Source organism: Solanum stenotomum, chromosome 3 (assembly GCF_019186545.1).
Source record: "Solanum stenotomum isolate F172 chromosome 3, ASM1918654v1, whole genome shotgun sequence".
In the NCBI taxonomy this organism is placed as follows: Eukaryota; Viridiplantae; Streptophyta; class Magnoliopsida; order Solanales; family Solanaceae; genus Solanum; species Solanum stenotomum.
In genome coordinates, this window is record NC_064284.1 from 62,148,353 (window position 1) to 62,166,086 (window position 17,734).

Here is a 17,734-nt window from a genome sequence, read left to right on the forward strand (position 1 = left end):
TGTCTACAACACACGAAAAAGCCCATCTTAACAAGAGCTGATCTTTCCCAATAAGCTTTACATGCAACTTTAACTATTCCACCAAATACATATCGGCCCGCACATTCCACCGTACCAAACTTAGGTAAGTAAGAAGAAATCACCTAATGGTTTTTGCCTCATTTAAACCTCCTTATGTCATACACAACTTTCAAGCTTCTTTTTTTGATAACCTAGGTAAGTAAGAAGAAATCACCTAATGATTTTTGCCTCCGAAATTTGAACCTCCTTATGTCATACACAACTCTCAAACTTTTTTTTGATAACCGAAAAATTTGTCTGTGACTCGCCCTTTGAACCAATCACAGCCTTCTAAACTCGGTGGATAATGGGACCACCCCTCTACCCTTCACTTAAATAGTGGACTTTGCTTTGCATGGTGTGGAACTTGAACATGTGACCTAAGCCACAAATTTTCCACCTTTTGCCACTTGAGCTAGGGGGCAACACAACTCTCAAACTTACTCAAACAAAGCAAAGATTAACAATCATCCCCAAACTAATGTGATCACAAATTCCAAATGACTAACATGCCTTTGGAAAGAAAAGGAAACAGAATTTAGCTAACCTACTTTCCATTAAAATTTACAAAGTTGCTTGTTCTTGTTTCAGAATCTTACTCACATACTGAAGCTTTACAGTTGGTAAATGTGTGTGTGTGTGTGTGTGTGGGGGGGCGGGGGGGGGNGGGGTCTCACAACTCACAACAATGAAGTGCCTAAAAGAAATAAGAACTGTAAAATTTATGTTTTTACAATGCGATGACCGAAAACAGGATAATAAGTATCCAGCTCAAGTAGTTCTAAAATCTCTTGTGTAGCCCATAGATACGACGAATGGCCCTCGATGAATTCAGTTACATCAACCTGTAAATGGAGTACCAAAGAAATTAAACTTCAACTAAATGGAGACAACTGCAACACAGAGAAAAAATGGGAACATCAAACTTACATTCTCAACACCAAGAATCTCAACTGGTTGAATTCCAGCCAGGCCTTGAGTAAGGAGACTGTTAAAAAGAAGTTGCAGAAGTCACAAGAAAGAGAAGCAGAAAACGGTAAATCAAACGTGAAAGCAGATAGTGAGGAAATCCTTGAAACCGTCAAATATATTGCAGCAGCAATAGTTGATATTTTCAACATCAGTACTATGCTTGTGAATAATGCATACCTGGCACGAAAGGCAACTCCAAGCATCCAATCATTGGTAGAATAAGCATTCACAAATCTACCAGCTACCACCTGCAAAACAAGAACAGCGAGCTTCAGATAGTAATGAGGTCGAATCCTACACTTGTAAGGAAAACAAAATATGAAGAAAAGGAAGGGGATAATAAGGGGGTGGGGGGAGGACCAAAGATTTACGACTATAATTAAAAGTAGTTAAAATCAAGAAAACTATGACAATGAGAACCTTTCTAGCTGCTTCCCATTCCATATCTTTAATTGCAATAGGTGCCCCAAGAAGAACGACCCTTTCCACAAGTCCAGCTGCCAAAATTCAAGTACGTCAGGATCTCAGGAAGCAAAGCAATCAACTACGCCTCAAAACAAATTAGTTGTGGTCCACATGAAGCAAACGATCAATCTAAAAAGTTAAACAATATATAGAGACACTTACAATTATTTTCACTCTCAGCCAAAACCTGTAGACATTTAAAAATAACTCTTGCCCCTAGTGAAAATCCTACAAGTGTCACAGGCCTGAAACAATCATGGACAATCAATATCGGAATTGGCTAACAAGTAAGCCTAGACTTTCAGGACAATCAAAATGAAGCTATTCCAAATTACATTTAGGCTTGTATACCTGTGTCCCTGTAATCCTTTCTTCAACACTTCTGCTAGGAGCACTCCTGCTTTATCAGATCTGCAAACACACATCAGCAACCATCATCAGAGTTTCTTTTTCCAAACAAAGAAGTAAGATGCTTCAACACAAAACGGTATGACACAACTCTCAATGATTCAAGCAGTAGGAGGCTGGAGCGTAATCAGCACCATTGGAGAAAGGAAGGATGAGATTTCAAGGACCAGAAATGCTAGGGATACAAAACTTTTAACGTGATACGGGTAAATGATTTGAGTTGTTCCTTTTGATTTTCCTATCCTCGTAATTAATATACCACCTTTAGATTGCAGAGGAAGGGCAAGGAAAATATCTCCACAACCTCCTCCTCCCGGATCCACATCCCACACCAAAAAAAGAATGCGTAAAAGAAAAGATAAGCAGGCAACAAAAACCTGTCCACAGCAATTGACCATGTGCTGTCTATGAAATCAGTAATAGTAAGTAAAGCTGCTGGCCAAGCCAAAGCTGTTAAAAGAGTGTGTAGTACAGTCATCATAGCACCTTGCTTCATCAACTCCATTGCAATTCCTGTTATTTAGGAAATCATGCTTGTTAACATTATACATTGAAATAAAATTGTAGCTGGTCAATGTATTACATCGACTGAAAGCAAAGTACAAAATATTTACGTGAAGTCAGCCAATCCTGAATTGCAGTGCTTACAGCAATAAGATTCTTCGATTCCCACTGCAATATATACCTGAGAATATTGTGAAATGTCACATTATAATCCTTGTGCTAAAGATATGGGAAACGGTTGGGTTGTTTAGGTACACAAGTAGGAAATTTAAATAAAGCTCATCGCTACCTTGGCGGTATCACCAAAATGAAAATAAACTGAGAAATAGAAAGAATAATGTTTTACCTTTCAGAGTTATCATGTTGTCCATCCCAAGGTCTTATAAAGTCCTCCTCCTCAAAAACAAGTCCCGAGATCAAGATCTGAACTGCCAGCCGCTGAGAGAATATGCAAAGTGAGAGAACAAATACCAAAGAGAACTAATGGTCCATGATTAAAACTATAACTCATCAAAACTATGAGAATAAAGAAGAGGGGATAAAAACAAACAAGCAGAGAAGCAGACTGCAATCCTACCCAGTGAAACAATACATGCTAAGAAGAAATATCAAGTATCAAAAAGAGAGCTAATGATTTACCCCCTGGTTGTGGTTTTCCCCTATAGCCTTGAACTCAAATTCATCAACGTCTCCAGTTCTCCTGGCCATTTTAGTTCCTGTAAGTCCAGCTCCAGCAGCTGGGTAAGCAGAAGTATCAGTAACAACATCAAATAACTGAAGAATTACTTAAAGATGTTCACAGTCCAAACCCAATCTTAACTATATGAGTTGCGTTACATTATCTGTCTCCATAATCATCCCATAGAAAAGATTCAACCAAAGAATGTTAAAAGATTATACACACACAGAGACAATCCTGTAAACGTTTACCTCCAAATGATGCTGCGACTGCAACAGATCCTGCAACACTCCCAGCAGCAGTAGCAACAGCAGCGAACCCACTTGCTCCAATCACAGGAATAAGAGTGCCCAAAGTAGGTGCTAAAGCACCAAAGCCTGCAGCTATTGCTGGAGCAGCCAAACCTGATTGATAATAAAACAAAGGTTAGAAAGTCCTACAATTTGTTCTCTAATATGGTTGTTCATTGAACATAGTAAAAGCTCTTTAAGAATAAAACAAAGACAAAGGTCAGAGAAATCTATTCCCTTGGAGGCTTGTTAAGATTATATCTGCCTGCTAAAAGTTGAGAAAATTTTAGATGTCCTACCACCAGTAATTGCCATTAAAGTTCCACCAGTCAATGCAGCTGCACCTATAATACCTCCTCGTTTCCACTTTGCCCATGAACCATCAGGAGATTGGCTTTCCTCCTTTGATTCTTCCTCTTTCAGCAAAGCCATTGCTGAACAAGCAACCATGGTCTCAATGGCTTCCTGCAGCACATAAATTCTTTCAAAATGGGAAGTTTATGGAAGTTCATGCCTCAAGTAAATAGCTACTTGGGACAGATGTAAATTATGTGCCATTTCAACATGTTCTCTTCATATGAAACAGATGTTATCCTAACTTAAATGAAAAAGAACTGCTTGTCAAAATCAGAATAAAGTATATTTACACTTAAGCATCTATATTCTCCTCACAACACTTGTTGACATCAATGTAAAGAACCAAAATAATATAAAAGATCCAAATTCTCTTCCTAATATAAAAGGAAAGCAAAAACATATATGTATATTTTTTGAAACTGGTAAGATTAGGAAAGCAAAACATATAAATATTTACTCTATAGAGTTATAGGAAGGTGAACTTACAAATGTGGGATAAACAAAAGTTTATTTATATTAACTTGTAATTTAAGATTTTTAAACATGCACTCTATGAAGAATTCTATGACTGTAGTAGCCTTCTAAAAGTGTGCAGCTCCCTACTATGCAGATTGTTCTTGTACCACGGCTAGAGACGGACTCTTATCGCTAACATAAAAAGGTTGTCTGTAGTAGCCTGCTCAAATGACCCCATCGCTATTATGGAAAAAAAATTTATTGCCATATCAGGGTATTAAAGATCTTCAAGTATTCCATGGCATAACGAAATAAGAATGTGCAAATTATCAGAAGTATTATTCCAGACCAAATCAAAAGTGTACGTGTCGCTCGATTACCTGCAATGTTGGCAATAATTCTGGTAACAAATTCCACATTGGAAGTCAGATGTCAGTTACCATATCTGGATTAGGTTTTAACAATACGCACTTTGGTTATGTGGTAATTATTGTATTTACCGACTTGACCATAATTTCTAATACATGTATTAGAGCACATAAAGATGCAAAAGCATGCCTTTTATCATAATAACTTGATCTATTATCCATCTCTTACTTGTTATATCTAATTTCTTATAATAATGTTTTTAATATTGATTTTTAAAATATAAGAAAGTACTTAGCAAAAATTGGTCAGAAAAGGAATGCAATATTTATTCATTCAATTATCTCATAATTTAGCACTAACATTTTAACTTTCCTCTTAAAATTGTTCTTTATGATATAATCAAAAATAAATAATTAAGAAGCATAATTCTATGATGATTTTTAATTTATGGTTCACTAATTATTTTAAATCACATATGATAACCAACAAGATGCTAGACAGAACTGATGTAATATGGGTCTTCAGAGTTTTGGAAAAAATCTTTATCCAATTTGAAATGAAAAGCATTTAAATAATATACCATAAGTCCAGATTTTAATACGATCAAAAACATATAGACAGTATTCCATATATCTAGATTTTAATACGATCAAAAACATATAGACAATATACCATATATCTAGATTTCAATACTTTGAAAGAAACATTTGTAACATTCAAATAATTACATGACTATTATACACGCATTACAAGTCTTGAGTTATGATCCAGTAACAATTTGTATACAAACCAAACGTTCATTAGAGCTTAGACTTAATATTAGCCATTTTCAAGGTACATCTCTAAGATTTTTCTTCCACCTAGCCGATATAAACTTGGCAGAATATCTTGGATCATATGTTAAAAAATCTGTCCTTTTGAGTAGGGAAATGAGTAGGATAAAATCTTATCCATTCACAATGGAAAACAAGCTAAAAGCAGAATAAATTTCTCAAGCTCATATTACAGGTTAGTGTTCTCCACTTTTGGGCAGCTAATTGAATGCTCTACACAGTTTTTCCTCAAGAGAGCAGACATTCAAATAACTTCATGATTGCAGACTGACATACAAAAGGTCTACAAAGATTCTTTCTACTATAAAATTAGCATGTTCATAAATCCTAAAAGGATTAGCAATTAATATATCATTCACTTTAACAGAGCTAGCAGAGAAAGAAACATAGCACATAATGGAAATTTATGCATCATTTAAATGAATGTACCACTTTGATCCATCTGACATTAAGCCATGTCGCTAGCAACCGTAAAGCCACACGATGTCGAGCATCATAACCCTTCCTTCTTCGAGTAGTTTTCTTACCGTCTTCAGGTACTTGTGCGAGACAAGCTGAAAGAAGCTCATAGAGAATGGTCACCTTCCTAGTGTACCCAAGCATTGATACCTCTTCCACAGGTTTTTCATCAGATCCACTAACAGACTTCAAATGAGCCCCCACAATGCTAGATGGTTTATGGCTTTTCTCTGGGTAATTTTCAACCTTCGTATTTTCCGTATCTGACTTGGACTTCACATCAGCAATTGATAGCTTCTCCTCACATTCATGCTTATATTCACGCCTCTTCTCCTCCTTAGACTCATTATCAGAAGTTCTCTCCATGCTTGATGCCATAGCATCTACGCCATTTGCCAAAGCAAGTTCCATGTCTGCTGCTTCTGAAGAACCATCATCACTTTCTTCAGACAGTAACCTTAGAAACTGATGTAGTATCAGTAATCATGCCGTCAGGCAAGTAATGACAAAGATATTTACTTAAGACTGCCTAATGATATCGACTAATGTATTAAAAATCAAAGGAGAAACCTTTCCATTTTAATAAAAGCATTTAGCAGCAGAGGCAACAGATCTCTCCTCCCGAAGTACAGTAGACCTTAATTTAATGCAATTTTCTGATAAACTCAGGAACTAGTCATGGACATAAACTGATAAACATACCTACCTTACTATTCTACAACTTTAAAGAGACAAGAAAACTAACCGCTCCAACATGATGCTTTGGTGGTGTAGAGGCAGCAGTTTCCTCTAGTCCAGACCATGCCTTGTCATCAATCTCTAAAAATCTACTCACAACAAATCCAAAACGGAACCCAAATTAATAATCTACAAATTGACCAATACGCACTAGCATTAGTTGTTGAATGCTGGTTGAATGGATCAAATGCGTCATGTTCAAAGTATGCCAAGTCATACACCTTTTGCTTTTCCATTAGTTAGTAAGTAGTAAATACTCCTTCAACCCCGATTCATATGATGCTTTTTCCATTTTAAGACGTCCCAAAATTTTGACACCATTCAACAAATAAACATAATTTTGCTATTCAAATTTAAAACTTAAATGTGATATCTTCTCTATCAATCTAACGTTTACCACTTCCACTAGTAACATAATACATAAGTCAAACTAACCTCTAAACTCTTTCTCCAGTCAAAAAACCGTAATATAATATCAAAAAAACCCTGCAATAACAGCTGAAATAGACAGGAATTTGCACTCAAGGGTGTAGCCTAATGGCCAACGAAGTGGGTTGAGAACCATGAGGCTCACGATCAAATCCCACCAGATTAAAAAAACAAAAAAACTAGGTGATTAGCCTTGGAGGACAGAGTTACTACCAGTTATTGCTGGTGGAAGGTGGAACTAATTGTGTTGCGTGTAAGCCGGCCGGCACACCATACTACCATAGTTATGATAAAGAGTAAAGAGTCAAAAACCATCCCTATTTTTTGAGTTTTGTATCTGAATTATCATGTATTCACTTTTTCTAGCTCACCCATCATCAACTGTTTATTTCAGCTTAGAAAAGGAAACAACTACTAGTTTAAGTGTATTTCAATAAACATTTGACCATAGTTTTACATAGAAAACTCACACACTTGACAATTCAGTCATAAAACTCAAAAACCGAAAACTTTATGTGTATTTTTTACCTTCCCTTAACAAAAATAACAGACAGAAATATGCGGAACTAAGAATTAACAAAGAGAAACTAATACCGAATTTCAACATTTTATAATCCAATAAATCAAATTAAAATTGAGCAAGTAGAAGGAATTAACTTGAATATAGGTCTTAGAAGAGCAGAGGATTCATGAACCCAAAGTTGAGGATCATCGGAAACGGAATCTGCACTACTGCCACTGCTACTCCGTTCCTCCGGCGGTGTATCCGGAAAGCCCAATGGACAAGTTTGATGGATCTGAGCCTGGTGAAGAGCAAGCCCAAACAAAGCTCCGGCTGCATACCGGTGCGTTGGCGGCAACATCAATGACGACGACATTGATCACTGAATTTGATCGGATTTTATCGATTTGATTAATTGTTCAGTTTTTTTCAAGTTTTATGAATTTGTTGATTTCGCTATTTTTGTTTTCAAGTTTTATGAAGTTATGATTTCGCCATTTTTTTTCTTACTAAGCGGTCGAACTGTATATTTGTTGAATATTTCGATGAACCGACAAAGTTTTTTAACGTAAACGATGTATGTTAATGACTATATATATTTGGCATAATATTCAAAGAGAAAATGAAAAAATATCATTTTTTCAGAGTATTAGTTGAGTAATTTTGATCATTTAAGTTTATTAAAGTATAATAACAATAATAATATATTTAATGTAATTTTAATAGGCGAAATAGAAAGATTATTTCTAGTAAATCCGGTTCGACTTAAGAAAATCAAATAGACCAAAAATCACATAAATTATAAATTTTGTACTTCCAGATGTGAGTTTCCATTAAATATACTCACTTTAGCTTAGATAAATATAAAAGACCAAAATTACTTTAAGTGATTTCAGGAACTATTTTGAACCTACAATATAATATCTTGTAAAAAGGTGTGAAAACAATAGCATGTTATGTGACATATTTTTTAACAGTATTGTTGCATAGTCATACATGATGACTTATTTGTTTCAATTGTATTTCTTCTCCCAGAGATTCGTCTTCTGGGTCAGAATTAACCTGTTGCAGTGTATACCAAGTTACCAACTCTTCTGCACTTAATTTCTACAGAAGTTCACACAACACTTTTAAATGCATGAGAACAAATTCCCAACTGCAGTTTGGAACATGTAGAGATTTGTTGGATCAGAGTTACCTTGTGGCAATGTATACTATTTTTTTTGCACCTCATTTCTACAAAGTTCACATAATGATTCTGGGGGAGGAGAGGGGAGGAGGGGATCTCAGTCATATGTTTAATTGTGGAAAAGAGAAGGATTAAATCAAATTTTACGTAATTGACACCTTACGTGGTATAGATGGTCAAACAACACCCCCTTCTTGCAAACTAGAACTCAAAGTTAACGAACTTCTTGTCCTTGGGGAGGAAGCTGAGTCTGACCTACCAAACAAAATCCCAGTCTTGCGCCAACAAAAACTCTCCCCTGTGAACCTCCTCCACACTATCCCATACTTGATTCCCAGCAAACGGAGACAATTCAAGTATGGATTTACCCATGCAGTATCCTTGGTAGAATCCCAACAAACATTTGCAAATCCCTGAACTGAACATCCCCAAAACATGTTTCCCTGAGATGTCCCACGGCCAGTGCTCATAACTTCCTATTCAGTACTCCTATCAACTGCTGAGAAATTCAGTGTTTCGACTTGTACAAGGTGCAGCAATATTGAAAAAAGCTTCCCTTTGGAAAAGGAAACATCAGCGGACTTGGTTTCTCCCTCTGTACTTGTTGGATGAATTTTGAATCAGACCCTTTTTTAAAGGGTCAAAAGCATCTGCTTCATATGCCCCAACTAGCTTGTTTGTCACAGGTGATTGACAGATAAGCCTACTTAGTTTCTCCCTCGCTGCTCATTAGATGAATTCCCATCAGACCTCTTCAAAGGGTCAAATACATCAGCTTGAGATGGCCCAACTAACTCATCTGTCACAGGTGATTGACAAGGCAATTTTATATCTCCATTTGAGCTCAAGCCATCACTTTTTGCAGGATCATGCGTAGGACTCAGGTCCTCAAACAAAGCTAAAATAAAGTTTTTGTAACCTGGTATCATCTGCTCACTAAACCTCATTGCTGAAGTAGGTGAACCCATACCACTTTGAGTTTGAGATTCCATTGCATCAACTTCAGCCAATAGATCTGACACCGACTCTTCAGCCAAAGTGCTGAACTCAATAGGCTCATTAACAGTTGCCTGCCAACTGGATAAGTTTGACATCTGGAGCGATGTGGAAGTAAGATTAAGATTAAGTTGATCTGCTATAGGAATGGGTGTGGCAACATGATCACTCACTGCTTCAGCTGGCTTCAGAGAAGAAATGGAGACAAGACCAGCATCCCGTTCTTCAGCAGATGGTTCTGCAGTTGGTGAGTTCCCGTCCTGTTCATCAGCTAGACTAGAACCACTGCTCCAGCTAGGACCTGAATCCTGCACAGAAAGCTTAGAAGGAGCAGATTCTTTGTTTCCAGTTGCCTGTCCCGCTTTAGCTTCACCATAGGACTTTGGAGTAGAACTAGACCAATCATGGATATCTGAAGCACGAAGAGGAACACCTGAACTCAAAAAAAGCAGCTTTTCAGCAGCCTGAGCTTCAATATCGTCATAGGTGGTTTTTGCGGCAGGACTTGGCCGATCTGGAAGATTCACGTTACCTTTCTGCTCAAATGAATCTTTTGAATTGGTACCTGAAGCAAAACCACTGTCCAAGTTAAATGAAAGTCTGCTACTGGTTGAGGACCCCCAATTCTGTCCAGAAGACTGCCCTACATTACTCTGGCTGTTAGATTGGGTATTACGACTGTAAGTATCAGTATTCTGGCATATTGTGCTTCCACAGGAATCCTTAATTACTTGACCTGTGGCAATGCAAAGCTCCACATTTTCATGAACTCTTTCCTTACTTGGAAGAGCTACATGCACCTCGCCATGATGAGATGAAGGGACTGGGCTACACAGTTGGAGTTTGTCTGAATAAGAATTATTTCCATTCATCAAGTCCAAAAATTTTGGAAAAGAAGCCGACATCCCATCCATCCTCATATTCTCAGCATTTCCATTTGAATCTTTACTTGCACGATGACGAGGTACCTCCATTTCTCTGCATTCTCTCCCTGTTCCAGCAGAACTTCCACACCCAGTACCATTTCTGTCATCAGAGGCAGGTCCAAGCTCATGAGACTGGCTTGAGGTCTTCCCATGAACAGCAGGGGCTTTACGGAACAGCCCATTTAGTGCATCATTTAAAAGTACTGCATCATCATACTCATCATTTGTCCATATCCTCATATCAAGTGGGAAAATCCCCAATGTACTCCATTTCCTCAATTGTGTCATCGAAAATGATCCTTGCACTTTACCATTAGGGTCACGGTAATGCCACACTTCATCTGTTACACTGATGTTGGTGGATGCTGAGTTCATTGTTGAGAGACTTGCAATTGAAGTCTCAGATCCAGACCCATCCACAGCCTGATCAATGATGGCTCGATTTCCTAGCTTCTCCGAGATATTAGTTGCATGAGCCTCTATTTTCTCATTCATTTTGCGCTGAGCCATGATAGATCCCTCTCCTTTAACTGGATAAGTACAACAAAGTTTCCAATTAGATCATGGTGAGTTGAACTTCTAAAAAGTTACTAGTAATATTAACGTCTTACCATTTGCAACATGATGACCATATTTCAGTTCCCCCTGTATCCTACCTGATTCTCTCTCGGGATTTTTAGCTTGAATAAGTTCACAAAGTGTTAGCGATAACTTTTCTTTCAAGTATACCCAATACAACTTGAAGAGATACTCCCAGCTGCCTTTGTCATCAAAATCTACTTGAACCTGAACAGGTTTTTTGTAGATATAGGCATTTAAATCACAGTAAATTGTCAAAATAAAGCCCAACATTTTTCCAATTTGCAGAAATTAAAAAATTGAAACGAGATAGTTAAAATATTTTGCACAAAGAATCAAATTAAAAAAATTATCTTTATGGTAGACTTATTACTCCCTCCGTCTCAATTTATGTTGAGGTGTTTGACTAGGCAGAGAGTTAAAGAATAAAAGAAGACTCCTAAAACTTGTGCTCTAAAATAAGTCATTCTTTTTGGAACGGACTAAAAAGTAAAAAGTGTCTCATCAATTGGGATGTAGGGAGTAGAAAATATTGCAAGACATGACAAAAAACACAATGAAGAGAGCAAAAAATTAGCAATTTTGAACTGATAACCAGATCCAGTTCCGGAAGACTACAACTGTTCATTTTCATAAGAGGACACACTAATCGGATGTTGGAAGCAACTTACTCAAAATATATGGAATCAAAATGAGATTATTGACTCTAGAGACATAGTAATATGGAGAAGACAAAATTGTTCCAAGCACCGACAAAACCAGAAGCACCCCTTCTTTAAGGCTAACATGTAAGATTAAAAATCTGTCAATACCATGGTGCATGTGATATACCTTTTCATTGTTCCCTTGGTCTTTATTCTCAATCAGCATGATAGTTCTCATGCACATTGAGCAAAAGCCTTTTTTCCCTCGGACATGGAAGTAATCAGCATTTTTAGTACATCCCTTGCACAATGAATATGTACAAGTATAGCACATATAGTGAGAAGCCTTTTGACACACACTACAAATATGCCAACCTGACAACCGAAATAATTTTGCGATGTTATAACAGAATAGAAAAAATGACATAGGTAACTTAACGCAACTACAAAAATCTTCAAGACATATAGCTCATGAATCCTTTTTTAACATAAAATTAAAAACTTACAGTCCATGATTCTTGTTAGACAATGTTGGAAAGGAACAAAGAATTGATCTCATGCATATCAAAAAACGAACGAGTCTTTTGAAGTTTAAAAAACGTGTGCACAACCTAGTAGTTTAGACTGGCTGCTGCATTTATACAAGGCCTAACATGTCATTGTCATGCCAGATCACAAATCTTGATGCAATCATGCAATGCAGTCAACTATTTACTATTCCTCTATTTATTAGTTCAATATCTATCAATTATATGCCACGCCAAATTAGTGCACTACGACCATTGACCACTAATTGTTTTTCATGTTGTATCTGCAGAGTGGTGGTTAGACTAGCTATGTTGTATGGGACAGAGTGTTAGCTGGTCAAGAATTCACAAGTTCAAAAGATGGAAGTAGCAAAGCTGAGGATGTTGAGGTGGATGTGTGGCATACTAGGAGAGATAAGATTAGGAATAAAGAAATCTGGGAAAAGGTAGGAGACAAGGAGTGGCCTCCATAGTGGAAAAGATGAGGAAAGTGAGGCTGAAATGGTTTTAGGCATGTGAAGAGGAGAAGTGTAGATGCCCTAGTGAGGAGGCGCGAGAGATTGGCAATGGTGGGCATCAAGAGAGGTAGAGACAAACTGAAGAAGTATTGGTGGGAGGTGATTAGACAGGACAAAGTGCATCTTGGGTTTACTGAGAACGTGACCTTAGATAGGAGGGTTTAAAAGTCGCAGATTAGAGTAGAAGGTTAGTTGGTAGTTGACCATTTTCCGACTTTTCCGCAAGATAGGCTTAGTGGTCTGTGGTCATACTTAGACCTTCTCTTTTACTTGTGGTATTAGCGCTATTCTCGTAGTTTCTTGTTCTTCAATTTCGGTTATCACTTGTGTTTTTCGAGTTTCAATTATCGCACTATTTCATTGTCATTGTTGTTCTCTACTCTATATGTAGTGTACTACTCTTCATTTCACATTATTTCATTGTTGTTACTGCTCTCATTTATGTATTCGCTTTTTCAAACTGTTTGAAAATGCTTTATTTAAAGTCAAGGGGCTATTGAATACAACATCTCCATCTTTACGATGTAGGGAGAAGGTCTACGTACACTCTACCCTCCCAGACCCCACTTGTGCAATTACATTGGGTATGTTGTCGTTGTTGTATCTTGAGTTCAATAAATTCCTAACCTTGAATGAGAAGACAGATTAGAATGCAATAGCCTAATAAATGCCAAACTAATGAACAATTCAAAAATGTGGTTGTCGAAAAAGTTAAGAGAAAAATCCTATCAACAATAATAGATGCATCTCAATCCTAAACAAGTTGGAGTCCATTGTATGAAGACTCCAAGTCTATTTTCCTCTATTGTTGGTGAAAATCCCACAACAAGAACTATAATTCAATCCCAAACTAGTTGGGACTATTAGAATTGTTTACTAAATGTGGACTTACCATTAACTTATTATTTCGTATACCAAACAGGCCAAGTGTTAATGGTTGGTGGACAAGACACGGGCCATATATTTATGCGGATTTCATGATGGGCTTGTATCATTTCATGTACTAGGCGTGGGCCGAAGATACTGTAGGCATGTTAGAGACCAGTGAGCCTGTATTTGGGAGGCCCACTAGGTTAAGCTTCTAAGCCTATATATATGGCGCTAGGTCCTCTCTCCTTGCTTAACCTAAAACATTTCCAAATAGTTGTTCGCCGTCATAAACTAAAGGCAAGGAAGACTCGGCCTAGTTTATCTCCAGTTGCACGTTGCTAAGGTGTACAGAGGTAACCACTCTTTTTGTGAATTTCATTATTTTATAGGTGTTCTTCATATATGTGATTGTTATCGTAGTGTTTCTCGATTAAATCAGTTGTGTGTTGCTATGGCGTACAAATGTACTAACTCTTTTTGCGATTTTACTATTTTTTGTAGGTGTTCTTCATATATGTGATTGTTATCGTTGATTTTCTCGATTAAATCAGTTGTGTGTTGATATGGCGTACCCAGGTACACACTCTTTTTATGCAAATTTCATTATTTTATAGGTGTTCTTCATATATGTGATTGTTATCGTTGTGTTTCTCAATTAATTTAATACTTGATATCCGCACAAATTGCATAGGTCTAGAACCCTATTAATTGTTCATGAGCTGAATAGGTTAAAATATTACTATTACCATAAACTCGATCGCGTTTGAGATTGCATCCTAAACCCTAAAACAGAGATAGGGTTGCAGCGGTCGGTTCTGTTTTACTTGCACTGTGTATGCAGATGTTACTTTATTAAAATGACATTCAATGAATCAAAGAAGGTTTATTTCGGTTTTGAAATTCTTAAGTTCTTGGCTATAATCGTATGCTGTACTTTAGTGGATCCTTAATTGATTTAGTAGATTCTTAAGTACATTCCACTTTACTGATAAAAACTCCCATCAATAAACTAAAACTACAAGAACAGAAAAAAATCTAGCAACCAACAATAGAAAGTGAATAGATTCTTTTGAGTTCCTGAAGAAGGGGAAACATACCACAGAACCATTTAGCATTTGAGCTGAAAAATTCCTCATCCCGCTTAATACAAGCTGGATGGTATGCCTTCGGACAACCCCTAACCATTCAGAACACAATTTGGAACAAATTAGGAAATATGTATCACTTATCAACATTTAGAAGAAAGTACAGTAAACTAGCATCCAGAAATTAGAAAATCAATCAACTGTGTCTCAATCCAACCTATTCGCGAATCCTCTACACCAATTTGCTCAATTTAGTACTTCCCTTCAAGTACAAAAGCTTTCACAATGGAAATGAAGGCAAACATAAGCCAAAAGTGCAGTAAACTAGTATCCAGAAACTGGAAAATCAATCAACTGTCCCTCAACCCAACCTATTTGCAAATCATCTACACCAATTTCGCTCAACTTAGTACTTCCCTTCCTATACAAAAGCTTTCACAATGGAAATGAAGGCACAATAGTTACTGAGATTAGCAAAAAGTGCAATAAACTAGCATCCAGAAACCTAAATCCAAACTAATTACGAATCCTCTACACCATTACTATCCTTCAAATACAAAACCTTTCACAATGTAAAACCAACTTATACAAAAACACACAATTATTAACTCAAACTTACCTTCGATCGCATAGTACGAGAGAACCACCATCAAAACATATAAAACAAACATCTTCTTCCTCATCTTCTTCCACCACTACTTTCTGTATCTTCGGCGGCGGCGGTGGCTTCCCCGCTTGTCCACGTGGCGGCCGACCTCTCTTCCTCTTCTCTCCTCCGCCTACGCCGCCGCCGATCATGTTTCCAACCGAACTCACAGTACTTCCTCCTCCAGCTACAACAACAGCAACATCTCCGGTGACTCCGACTCCCACTCCGGCTACCGGAGCTACGATCGGATGAGATTCGTCCATATCGTAGAAACTATTTTTTTCTCTTTTGGAGTTATCAAACCCTACACGGAACGTGAAGTGTCAGATTATAGGAACAAATATCAATCAAATTTCGTCATTATTGACTGTTTAAAATCTTCAAAATCTCTACCCACAAAAAGGGGTGACTTTTAACTCTCTTTTTAGTGTTCAACAGTTGGTAAATTTTTTTGTGTACCAAAACCGACAAAACCCAAAACACATGTGATTAGTTTACCACTTCCATCTCGAAAATTTGAGTTTTTGAAGTTACGTGTATAAGTATATTTTCTTTGTAAATTTATATTTAGTCTAATAAGATATCTTTGGAAATTTGAATACATCAAACTAAGTTAAAGTTTGATCAGATATTTTAAATTAGATTTTAAAAGTATTTTAAAATTTAATTCAATAATTTGATCAAACATTAGCTTAATTTTGATTCTAATTTATTTCGAAATTGTAGTCACTCGACGAACTCATTCCAAATAGAAGATGGGATAAAATAAGAGTGAAAATTGTCAAAAACTAATCTAATATGTTATTTTTGGGAATTTGATTTTTTTTTTAAAGAATACACAAACTAAGTTAAAGTTTGATCAGATATTTTGATTGGATTTTAATAGTCTTTTAAAATTTAATTAAAAAATTTAGTCAAACATTAGCTTAATTTTATGCTATTTATTTCGAAATTATAGGCACTCGACGAATTCATTTCAAACAAGAGGTGAGATAAAATAATCACAAATTACGTGTACACATATATTTTATTTGTGAAAAAATTAAAATTTTGTGAGTGAAAAATCTCAAAAACTAATCTAATAAGTTATTTTTGGGAATTTGAATTTTTTTTCAAAGACTACACCAAAAAAGTTAAAGTTTGATCATATATTTTAAATAACATTTTAAAAGTCTTTTAGTATCTAATTCAGAAATTTGGTCAAACATTAGCTTAATTTTGGAGCTAATTTATTTCAAAATTATAGTCACTCAACAATTCATTCCAAACAAGAGGTGGGATAAAATTATCACAAGTTATGTGTACACATATATTTTATTTGTGAAAAAATTAATTTGGAAATTTGAATTTTTTAAAAAAGAATACACCAAAAAAGTTAAAGTTTGACCATATATTTAGAACTAGATTTTAAAAGTCTTTTAAATTCTAATTCAGAAATTTGGTCAAACATTAACTTAATTTGGTGCTAAATTATTCTGAAATTATAGTCACTCCACGAATTCATTTCAAATAGAAGGTGGCATAAAATAATCACAAATTATGTGTCCACATATGTTTTATTCGTAAAAAAATAAAATATTGTGAGTGAAAGTCTTTAGAAACTAGTCAAGGTTATTTTTTGGAATTTCAAATTTTTAAAGAATGCACGAAATTGAGCTAGTATTTTACCATACATTTTGAATTATATTTTAAATTTTTTATCATAAAATTTTAAAATCTAACCCAAAATATATGATCAAACACTAGCGTTTGGTGCTAAATTATCCCAAAACTATAGTCACTCAACGAATTCATTCCATATGGGAAGTGAGATAAAATAATATCTAGTAATGTGTACACATATATTTTATTTGTGGAAAACTTATAATTCTGTGAGTGAAAGTCCTCAAAAACTAGTCTCATAAGTTATTTTTGGAAATTTGAAAATTTAAAGAATGCATCAAACTAAGCTAGTGGTTGACCATATATTTTGGATCAAAATTTGGAAATGTATCTTCAAATTTGAAGAAACATTTTCAAATTTTGATTCAAAATGTATGATCAAACACTAGCTTAATTTTGTGCCAAATTATCTCAAAATTATGATCACTAGACTAATTTATCCATCTCGAAAATTTGAGTTTCTGAAGTTACATGTATACATATTAAAAATTTTGAAAAGTTTATAAGTGAAAGCTAGTGGTTGACCATATATTTTGGATCAAAATTTGAAAATATATCTTCAAATTTG

The 17,734-nt window shown here is 35.8% G+C and overlaps 2 protein-coding genes across 5 annotated transcripts; both read right to left on the reverse strand.

Moving 5' to 3' along the window:
- Nucleotides 1–732: 732 nt before the first annotated feature.
- Nucleotides 733–8,005, reverse strand: LOC125859665 (uncharacterized). Of its 4 annotated transcripts, none has more exons than XM_049539450.1 (15): nucleotides 7,677–8,003; nucleotides 6,598–6,679; nucleotides 5,823–6,317; nucleotides 3,678–3,843; nucleotides 3,340–3,492; nucleotides 3,049–3,146; nucleotides 2,756–2,847; nucleotides 2,520–2,590; nucleotides 2,283–2,418; nucleotides 1,849–1,908; nucleotides 1,660–1,742; nucleotides 1,453–1,529; nucleotides 1,210–1,280; nucleotides 991–1,048; nucleotides 733–905 (listed from the first exon to the last, which is right to left on the reverse strand). In XM_049539450.1, exons 1-15 carry the CDS (start codon nucleotides 7,895–7,897, stop codon nucleotides 783–785), a joined length of 1,986 nt encoding a protein of 661 aa, XP_049395407.1. In that variant the 5' UTR covers nucleotides 7,898–8,003; the 3' UTR covers nucleotides 733–782. The 4 variants fall into 4 exon arrangements, with proteins under 4 accessions (XP_049395407.1, XP_049395409.1, XP_049395410.1 ...); XM_049539452.1 differs by having other exon boundaries at nucleotides 5,823–6,274; nucleotides 7,677–7,901; XM_049539453.1 differs by having other exon boundaries at nucleotides 5,823–6,309; nucleotides 7,677–7,841.
- A 728-nt stretch (nucleotides 8,006–8,733) lies between these two features.
- On the reverse strand, nucleotides 8,734–15,904 carry LOC125858147 (zinc finger CCCH domain-containing protein 44-like). The gene is made up of 5 exons (XM_049537836.1): nucleotides 15,475–15,904; nucleotides 14,868–14,947; nucleotides 12,043–12,230; nucleotides 11,244–11,418; nucleotides 8,734–11,162 (listed from the first exon to the last, which is right to left on the reverse strand). The coding sequence occupies exons 1-5, from the start codon at nucleotides 15,765–15,767 to the stop codon at nucleotides 9,418–9,420; spliced, it is 2,481 nt and encodes an 826-aa protein (XP_049393793.1). The 5' UTR covers nucleotides 15,768–15,904; the 3' UTR covers nucleotides 8,734–9,417.
- Nucleotides 15,905–17,734: the final 1,830 nt, after the last annotated feature.

What these genes read in the sequence shown, in the direction of transcription:
- LOC125859665 (XM_049539450.1), bottom strand. Translation starts at nt 7,897, where the DNA reads ATGTCGTCGTCATTGATGTTGCCGCCAACGCACCGGTATGCAGCCGGA. An exon ending in TTTAATGGCAATTACTGGTG is followed by an intron (nt 3,493 to 3,677) that starts GTAGGACATCTA and finishes ATTATCAATCAG; the next exon opens with GTTTGGCTGCTCCAGCAATA. An exon ending in GGGAAAACCACAACCAGGGG is followed by an intron (nt 2,848 to 3,048) that starts GTAAATCATTAG and finishes ATATTCTCTCAG; the next exon opens with CGGCTGGCAGTTCAGATCTT.
- LOC125858147 (XM_049537836.1), bottom strand. Translation starts at nt 15,767, where the DNA reads ATGGACGAATCTCATCCGATCGTAGCTCCGGTAGCCGGAGTGGGAGTC. An exon ending in AAATGCTAAATGGTTCTGTG is followed by an intron (nt 12,231 to 14,867) that starts GTATGTTTCCCC and finishes TTCGGTTGTCAG; the next exon opens with GTTGGCATATTTGTAGTGTG. An exon ending in ACCAAGGGAACAATGAAAAG is followed by an intron (nt 11,419 to 12,042) that starts GTATATCACATG and finishes AAACCTGTTCAG; the next exon opens with GTTCAAGTAGATTTTGATGA.